General features: G+C 36.7%; 1 protein-coding gene across 1 annotated transcript; it reads right to left on the minus strand.

Moving 5' to 3' along the window:
- Positions 1 to 6,110: 6,110 nt before the first annotated feature.
- Positions 6,111 to 10,112, minus strand: Hhla2 (HERV-H LTR-associating 2). The gene is given in 4 exon segments (XM_048803853.1): positions 6,111 to 6,187; positions 6,190 to 6,357; positions 9,655 to 9,750; positions 9,753 to 10,112. Coding segments are annotated over 4 exon segments (555 nt in total). The 5' UTR covers positions 9,967 to 10,112.
- Positions 10,113 to 10,470: the final 358 nt, after the last annotated feature.

The following is a 10,470-nucleotide window of genomic DNA, read 5'->3' on the forward strand; positions in this document are numbered from 1 at the left end:
ACCCCTCTCATAATTTGGGCCTAATTCAATCACAAGTATCATTATACTAGGTCAGGGGTTGCATTGGCTGACAAGCCAGACACCTGTGACCTACTATCTATTCTTCTGGCCAGCTACAGGACAAGAGTAACAAAGGGACCACAGGGCCAGAACTGGCAAAACTCTTGTCACCCTGACAATGCCCTCCATAATGTTTTCTCTCTAACCTGAATTATATAACCCCACTGAAGTTAGAGATCAACCTGAGGAACACATGGAAAGGACATGGGATCTAGCTCAACCTCCCAGGACACCCAGAACCATCTGAGGTGGGTGATGGACTGAGGGAGAACTTCTGGGTGTCTAGAACTGCCCCTGCCACTAGTTAGATGGGCGATCTCAGGTGGTGACATAAATCTGTTTCACACACCTACCTAGCACTGCAGAGAACTTCCTGGATTCCCGTCTCCTGGGATGTGGAGATGAAGTAGATCTCAGTTTTGTCTAGTTCCTTTCCAGCTCAAATTCTATTCATTAATGCAAAGAATCTCTTGACCACGGTGTCTTGAGGTATCATTTTAAATTATTGTATGGCAAGTTTGTTACATGAGATTTAAAAGAAAAAAAATTTAACTTAGCCAGAATTGTTCCAAAGATTTTTTTTTTTTAAGCACCAACTATAGAATATGCTCAGGTGACAACAAATTCCAGAGACTGAAGAAAGTACCTGGATGAGGTCTGATGATGGGGAACTCATGGTCTGATCACTCCAAGGACAACTTTTTAAAGCTTTGTCATTTCTTGATAGCTATTTTTCAGTGCAGGATGACAAGATCATTCCATTTATTTTTATGCCAACTTAAATTTAGTTTTGAAAAAAAATACCTGTGATTTTTCAATTCAATCAGTTCCCTCCCTTATTAGTCACCTAAAATAGTAGAAAAACTAGAAATAATAGCAGTGTGCCACAGCAAAAATGCTTGTATATAGCTTGGCATGGCTCTGATCATTTACGCAGAGTAAATTTTTTAAAGTAGAATAGTTAGGAGCCTTTGATAAATTTTAGAATGATTCTTCAGAAGATTAAGATCCATTTACATGCCCAGCAGCAGTGTGTGTTTTCATGTCATCTTTAATACTCAGGACATGGAACACCCAGGGACAGAGCCATAGTCTCCACATTACCTGTGTTGCCAGTGGTGCATCTTCTCAATTTATGGCAAATTATTCCTATTGTATTTGGAAAAATCACCAGTAACGTAAGCACATATTATCCAGGAAGCTGTTCCTTGGCTTGGTTCTAAATAAAACAAAGACTGAACTGCATGAAAAATTCCCAAATAAGAAATGTGGGTAGGTGGGAGGGGGTAGAGCATATTTACTATTTTTAAAACTACTTACTTTTGTACTCCAGAGAGGAGGCAGAATTTAAAAAAAAAAAATGGATAATAAAAAGGCCCTTCAGATCAAGCTAAGAGTCCAAGCTGGACAGGAAAGTTTCCCATGACCATTAGTATTTCCATTTCAGTGTCTATTATGGAAAATTTACAGACACTGATATTAACCAGTTTGGGTGGAGTTTATAAGAGTCTGAAAACTTGAGAAGCAATGAGTCAATGATGCATTTTAAGTTTCTGTTGTCTAATAAGGGAATTAGTACTTTTTCTTTTTAATCACAGTAGGATAACTGACTGAAAACTAGCCTCAGCCCAGAATTCTCCTTCAACCGTGAGGGAAAGATGCAGTTCACCCTTGTCTTGGGGAAGACAGCATCCTAGGGGAACTGTGTAAGTTCAAGGTGATGAGAGAAGCAACAGATGATCACTGGGTTAATAGTTCTTGGATCTCCTCAGGAAAACCAGAGGAGCCTGAACTTCAACATCCTTTTGTGGACTAGAATTGTAATAGGCATTGAAGGAGAAATTCCTGAAGGCAGACATTTGGAGACCAGAGATTATACTAGAGTCAGAACCCAGCTAATCTTGTATCTATCTATGTTCTACCAAAGAGTGAGGAGTTAAGCATTAGAGCACAAAGGTTAATTCAGGGTGGAAAAATGTTTATGGGCTGTTCATTAAAATGAATATCTCTAGTTACATAACATTAATTTTTATGAACATATTTAATAAATGGTTTATAGCCAATAAAACAATCTCTACCTATTCTATTTGTGTCATTCTGAAATTAAATACTGTAGTAAAGGAAAGATTAAGTAGAGATTTTTTTTCCAATGCTAGTGATCAAACTAAGAGCCTTACAAATACTACTCGAGCTATTCTAGCTCAAGTACAGATGTTAGACTGAATTCTCAAGGTGTCTTCATAAGCAATGTTTCCTCCTGAAGAAAAGCCTGCAAGATATAACTGCTTCTCACTTGATCAGTGACCCTCAGTTCCCCCATCTACAAAGACATGTGGATTCTACAACAAAATTTATGAAAGATTATTAATTTTACTTAGTTCAGTGCAACTTTTATTGAGCAGATGTGTACTCTAGGAATCCTAAGTGTCCCCAAATTTTGGCCTCATTTTTATATGTAGTAGCATTTCCCAGGCAAGGCATAGCAAATGGAAAATTGCAATTCAGAATAGAAAATCAAGTTTTCTTGAAAGGCTGATGGATAGGGTACCAAGACTATTCGCCCTATTTTCTTGTCTGGCTGGGGTGGTTCCTGTTATAGGTATCTCCTTAGAAGATTATGGGGAGACTTTCCACAAGTTCCCACTGGCCAGAATTTACTTGGAATGAGAGTTTCTGAGAAGGCCCTTTGGTCAGGGATGGAAAGATCCTGATGATTCACTTTGTGTGGAACTGAAAATTGGATCTCTGGTAATAAGATGGGACATATGTGATCTTCACACAGTTTCTTCCTCATATATTTTCTCTACTCCAAAATGAATCCAACATGAGACAACAGTTTTAAAAATAGAATATAGCCTTAACTGTATTGTACATAATACTGATACTCTTATTTTGAGGAAAGATAGGAACTTTAAGTGCATTCTGTTTTTCATTCTATACTGTCAAAATGGCAGCTCTACAAAGGGAGTGTTATCACTCAGTGTCTAGAAATTTCTATCTGAAAACCATATAACCTGAGGACAATTTTTATGTCTTTAATGATACAAAAATTTATAAAACATGTACCACTAACTCAAATTTCCTTATTAAAGGGAAGAAAGATCTTCCAGGGTCTCCCTTGATAGCAAGCTGATAGATGATGGGTATGGGGACCAAACAACTTCACAGTACACATTCCCTGACTCTGAGAATACATACATTTTAAGTAGTTAGTTTTGGCAGTTAACGATCAACAGAGGTGAAGAGTGAGCTGAATCAGGTGTAACTTAGTGCTTCAAATGTGTAGTGATTATTCAACCAAGTTAAAAGATAATGCCACTTTTTCCCAGCATCCAGTAGGGCCCTACAACTTTCTATTGTGCTTACAGCCTCAACTCCCAAACCCAGGCCCTAAGGCAGCACTGTAGTGCTGAGCAGGAGTTGAAGATGTTCAGCCCACAGTCACCAATATGTGTGAGTTTCTCTTCATTTCTGAAGCCCTGAAATCATGAAAAGGTAATCTTGTGGGAGCAATTTATTTTTCCAAATACAAGACTTTGATGTGGTCAAAAGAGGAAGAATTGAGGAGGAAGAGTTATCTGATCTTGACCAGAAATAATCCTGTAGGTGACAATGGGAAGTACTAACCTATTCTTTAAAAGACAGCCCACTTTCCACTTATACAGACCTCTACTGCTATACCCCAAACCCTTTATCCAACTCTACTTGCAACTTACCTACAGGTAGCATGTGGATGGTGAGTAAAGTATATTCACTTGAAGAAATAGTGCACAAATATTCTGTACTGTCTGAAGGGGTAAGATCTGTCAAAGTCAGAGAAGTCACTCATTTATGAGAATCAAGGTCATTGATAATTGTGTTTTGTGAGGAAGTCCCACTTTCCACTCTGTACCATAGAACTCTGAAGTCTTGATTCAGTAGAGAAAAATCACTGATAACTTGACATAAAAGTGATCATTTTGCATTTTCCAAAAGCCATCTAACAACAGAACAAGAAAAGAAACATCAATGAAGAGAAAATTGTTGAACAAGCTTTCTAAGTTACACTTAGCAGGGAATAAATGTTGTAATATTGATATATTTGGAAATACATTTTTTGAAAAGCAATTAGGTATTTGTGGCTGTAGAGTTTCATAAAAAGAAAAGCTTTACTGACACGATTCTAAGTTTCTTTAGTCCAAGGTTACTTTAGGCCTTCAAAGAGGGCTAAGCTTGGGCCAGCTGGGGAGATGATGCATCTGGGTATGACCAGAGAGTAACACAGAGGAATGTTGATACCTCCTACTAGTCTATTTAATTCAGTGTTCTTCTGTTAGCCCCTCAAATGCTGCTATTCCCGAGGTCTCCTCTGGTTACTTTATCTACTACCTAGTGGTCCCTGGTACTTCTATGTTCTCAACTACTTATTTCTCTATCTAGAACAATTCCCTTTTTGTGCATATATGTACTACATTTCCAACTCTGCACAAGGAATCCACATTGGAGTGAGATCTTTATTATTGAAAAAAAAAAGAAAGAAAGAAAGGGTATTATTGACTTGCCTCTCTGGTTCCATTCTGTCATTCTTGCTCTGTAGACTGACTTCTATGAAGTGCCATGGATTGTTCCGTGGTTCGAAGTCCACCTGTGAGAATGATGCTACAGCAAAAATTGTTTTAAAGACAAATCCAGGATTTCAGATCAATGATGGTTTTAAATCCTTCTTTGACTCCATCCTACATCTAGGACCATCTATTTCAGGCTCCTTAGAAAAGTGTAGAAGTGTTTTTGCCTCCCTCTCCAGGTTTACCCCTTGATCTCCTAGTTTCACCCTAAACTACCTCATACTTACACAAATTCAGCCAATTTTACTCCTGTATGCTTTTGACTTGGAGTGTCTGTGATCTCCTGGAATCTCCTACCACACTTAAAATTCTGCCCTTGTGCAACTTCCTTAAATATGTATTCTGTAACAACTCCGTACATACCTCACCACAGTGAGCAGAAACACCTACAACCTTTGTGTGCTACATTCCCAGTTTGGTCTTATTAGTAGGCATCTCTACAAGATACCATGGATCCAGAATTGAGCATGAGTTCACGTTAACGTTCAGCTGTCTGAGAGCAAGGACACTTGATATTCAGTTTAAAGAACTAGTGCTTCAGATATTCAATTCTGAATAAACATGAGAAATGACTATTTTCCAAAAAAAATTTACAATTTTATATTAACATTTCAACCCTTCCCCCATGTCTCTGTTGCTTCCTGGCTAATGGCAAGTGAACATTAAATGACTGACTTTAACAATAGAATCAGGTAAAGGTGACGAGTCCTTCATAATATTGTAATTTGTTGGTAAATATTTTCAAACTATGAAATCCTGGGGAAGAGAAATCTGAAAAGAATAGCTAACCTCCACTTTTCCTACATAGGAGAGATTGACAGAAAAAAAAATTTTGTTCTGCTTCTAAAAATATGAAGCAATTCTCTCTGGAATTAGATTGGGACATGTCATTTTTCTTCCCATTAATATTTTCATAAGCAGGTTATAGTGTGACCAGAGTTTCCATTTGTTCAAATCTTTGGAAAGAAGGGTTAGAACCTGATTCTGTGATAGAGGTTTGGGTAAAGATTAACTGAAAAATACTATGTAAGAGACTAAATTACAAGCAATAATACCATTAGTTTTTTGTTGTCGTTGAAATATTGGGAAGAATTGGAGGTTGTAAGCTACTAAGAGACAAGTATTCCTTCCTTTTCCTTTGCACATTAAAGTGAAATGCAGATAGAAAATCCTGTTTAGAGGATGAACAACAAACACAGTAATAGTCATGGAGAAATTTACTACTTTCCATTTCACAAATATTTTCATTTGACTAAAAAACATCTGGTAATTTCATCAATGAGTAACTTAGGCTCAGATTTTAAAATAATTATGTAAAGTAATGAAGCCAGTAAAGATTAGCATTGCCACAGATATATATATTTTTTTTGTAAAAGCTATCCCTAAGACCTTCCAATCAGTGACATAGCACTTGTACTCAGAAAGTCCGACAAACCCACCTTCCAATCACCCTGTCCATCTTTGCATCAGCAATTAATTTTCAATAGCACATTAATAAGATGAATTTGATCTTGTGATATTGAATGAAGTGATAAAGAACCCCAATACCCAATTTCTTCCGTATTGCTTTCAGAGATGGATGCATTGTCCATTCTCCACATAATATGTGAAAGGGGATAAACGATTAACACACTACATACCAGGAAGCTGTTCGTGTTCCTCTTTTCATACTGCATCACAGGTGCGAAGATAGCTTTGCAGAAGAAAGAAGGGCACATGAAGGACTCTCACCATCAGCTTCTTAGACCATCTGTGCAGAAATCACTTTAATGCCCTTGCAGTGAAAAGCTAGTTTTTAGAAGCAGAACTTGGCAGTTTCTGAAATGAAAACCAAAAACCAAAACTCTGTAGAATTTTCAGATAGTGTCCTTATCCAGAAAGAATGAGAAAGAACATGCATGGGTACACAGCAAATGGCAATCTCTATTATATTCTAGGATCTTAGCTGACAAAGAAATCTGAAGGTCTCATTGAGCAAGCAAAATGTGGGCATCAGACTCTATAAACTAGAGTTCATGCAGAACTCTGAACTCTTTAGATATTTATTCAGCCTATTTGATTCTGTTTACACATAATTCTTAGATTTCTGAGTCAAGGTATAAAGCAGCTAAATGAAGCAAAGGAAAAAGGAACTAGTTGTGGATAAAATAACCTATTAGGTAGAAAATACACCCAGAATGTATAATGCTATTAGCTATTATAGATTATATGGAAGCATACCTTGGAGATATTAAGCTCAGTTCCTGACTACTGTAGCACTGTAAATATCACAATAAAGCAAGTCACATGAATATTTTTGCTTCACAGACATATAAATTTTATTTTATCATTATAGCACAGTTTTAAGTATGCATAGCATTATGTCTAAAAAAACAATGTACATACCTCAATTAAAAATACTTTAGTGCTAAAATTGCTAATACTCTCCAGAAAAATCACATCAGCAAGCTGGTGAAGGGTCAATATTGATGACACTGACTGATCAGAGTGGTGGTAGCTGAAGGATGGGGTGATTATGGTTATTTCTTTAAGTAAGACAACAATGAAGTTTGCTTCCTCAATTGATTTCCTTCACCAAAGATTTTTCTATAGCAAGTGAAGCTCTGAAAGAATTTCACACACAATAGAACTTGTTTCAAAATTGGAGTCAATCCTCTCAAACCTTGCTGCTGCTTTATGTTTCTGTAGTACTCTAAATTTCTTGTTGGATTGAGACATCTAAAATGATGACTCCTTCCCAGAAGGTTTCCAATTTCATTTTCCCAGATCGACTAGAAAAAATCACTATCTGTGGCAACTATAGCCTTTCAGAATGTATTCCTTAAATAATAAAACTTGAAAGTTAAAATTATTCCTTGATTCATGTGCTACTAAATGAACATTTTGTTAGCAGTCATGAAAACATGACTGTTTAGGCCTGTCTTGACACAAACTCCACCTGAGCTTTTAGGTAACAAGGTATATCATCACTGAATAGTAAGGTCCCCCCCACCCCCACCCCAGATCTGAAGATTGAACTCAGCCTTGTGAATGCTCAGCAAGCACTCTGCTACTGAACTAAATCCCCAACCCCTTAATGGTAAGATTTTGAAAGAAATCTTTTTTTTTCCTGAGAAGTTTTAAATAGTTGGCTTAATATTTTCAGTAAAGTATGTTTTAAGCATGTGAAACCAGGTATGGTTGTTCCATTTATAAAGTACAAGAACAACAAATTTACTATGATTCTTAAGGGCTCTAAGATTTTTGGAATGATAAATGAGCATTGATTTCCATCTCAAGTCCTCAGCTGTATTATTTCCCACCAAGAGAATCATCCTGTCCTTTGAATTCAGGTGTTGACTTTTCCTCTCTACCTATGAAATTTCTAGATGGCATCTTCTTGCAATACAAGGCTGTCTCCTCTGTGTTGAAAATCTGTGGTTCAGTGTGGCCACCTTTATCAATGATCTTAGCTAGATCTTCTAAAAAACTTATTTTCCTTTGTACTTTAATGCTATGGAGACAGATTTTTCCCCCCTGAAGCTTGCAAAAGTTTGAGGTGACAAACTTTTCTTCTGCAGTTTCCTTACCTTTTTCAATCATAATAGAATTGGAGAGTTAGGGCCTTGTTTTGGATTAGACTTTGGCTTAAAGTAATGTTGTGGTTGGTTTGATTTCTATCCAGACCATTAAAACTTTCTTCACACCAGCAATGAAGGAAGTTCTGCTTTCTTATTCACATGTTCACTGGAATAATACTTTCACTGGGAAGTTTCCCTTGAGAACCTTCCATCTACATTCACAGTTTGGCTGTATGTCATAGAGTTCTGACTTTAGGCCTATCTTGGCTTTTGACATGCCTTTCTCACTATTTCTAGCTAAAGACAATGTGAGAACCATGCAACTCTTCCTTTCATGTGAACACTTGGAGGCCATTGTAAGGTTATTCATGGGCCTAATTTAAGATTGTTGTGTCACAGGGCATAGGAAGGTCCAAAAGTGGGAGACACACATAAGAATGGTCAGTGGGTGGAACAGTCAGAAAGTGCATGCCATAGGCCAATTAGAATCACCTTCATAGGGACATGCTTTGTAGGATCTCAGAACAATCACAATAGTAATACCAAAGATCACTGATCATGGATCACCATAACAGATACAATGATAAATGTTTAGATGAAAAATTTACCAAAATGTGCAGACAGGAAATGAGTAAATGCTTTTGGAAAAATGGTGCCAACAGGGTTCCTCAATGCAAGGTTGCCATGAACCTTCAGTTTGTAAAAACTGTAACATCTGAAAAACAAAATAGAGTGAAATGCATGCAATATATTGTAGTATGCCTGTAATATACTGTGTGAATGATTAGAAGCCCCACTAATAGACCACAGCATCAATAATCCTTAAAATAAGAATTAAAACACATGAAGCTTTGCTTTTCATTTACTTTGTTCAATTCAGGTTGAATCTGTTTGATTCAATTTAACCATGAAAATGGGCAACAATATGTTGACTATGTAGCTATAGTATAGTTATTACAGATAAAAGTGTACACTATGGTAACTTCATTTTATAACAAAAATCTAATTTGAATAAAACAGTACTTTATTCATCACACTGGCAGAAATATTTAAGATTGATAATATTCAGTGCTGATAGGACTAAAAAGAAAATAGATACTCTTATGCTGCTGATGTCAGTAACATTAAAATCTTACTTTTCAGATAATTTCAGAATATTAAACAGAACTATAAAGATGTTGTTCCTAATGACACCCTTTGTAATGAAAAAAAGCACTGGAAATCCCTGGATATCCAACAATAGGGAAAATTGCTATGTCAATTATATCTAAATGATGAGACACCATGCATTAAAAGATAATGAGATAGATGTGCAGAAATTGACTTGAAAGAAAGCCCCTAGCATGTTAATTTAGGGGGGAAAAAAAAACCTTTCAGAATATCATTGAATCAAATCGTTGAGTTTTACAAAATCTCACATGTACACTCACCTCCCACCTCAAGCACCACCTTGTTTGTGATATGCCCAGTTTCTGTTCCCTCATAGCAGACATAAATTCCTTCATCCAGAAGGCTTAATCTTCTTAGACAGAGGCATTCCCATTGTGAATCTCACTATGGAAGAGGGATGTCCCTTTTGCATATTTGGGATGTTTTTCCACCTGGTCACTGCTTTTGTAGTAACTGTGCACTCTGTGATTATCTTGATTCTTCCAGTGAATTACAATGTTGAGCTCACTCTCAAATGAGCAAGGAAGAATTGTATCTTAATCACATCTTCCAATGACAATTTGCTCATTCATATTACCAAGGTGATTGAAGAAAACTGAATAGAATATCTAAAACCAAGAACAGAGATGGTTGAATGAAGTGAATTAGTGATGGAACTTGTCAAAGATTATATCAGGCCTATCTGGAAGAAATTTCCTAGCTCAGCAGCCTGATTAACAGACCACATTGTAAAGAAACCCTGTCTGATTGTTAGAAGCAAGTCATGAAGTTCTGTGTTTGAGTTTCTTCAATTTTCATTGAATATCTTGTTTGATTTGATGTAACTGAGAATCTATAACTTTCTAAAGCATGGGTGCACTAGTCTGCTGCCCACTTGATCAATAATTTCATCTTTCCACCAATTCTGGTCTGCTCAAGTACTGGAATGTGTGTGTGTGTGTGTGTGTGTAATTATAAAAGACTCCTGTTGAGTTTCATTCCTGGAACACAGTCACTTTTAACACCTACTGTAACAACTACAAGTTAGTTTATCCAGATAGCTAGAGCCAGAGGGCTCTAAGAGTGGGTGGAAACAA

This window comes from Marmota marmota, unplaced genomic scaffold (assembly GCF_001458135.2).
Source record: "Marmota marmota marmota unplaced genomic scaffold, marMar, whole genome shotgun sequence".
In the NCBI taxonomy this organism is placed as follows: Eukaryota; Metazoa; Chordata; class Mammalia; order Rodentia; family Sciuridae; genus Marmota; species Marmota marmota.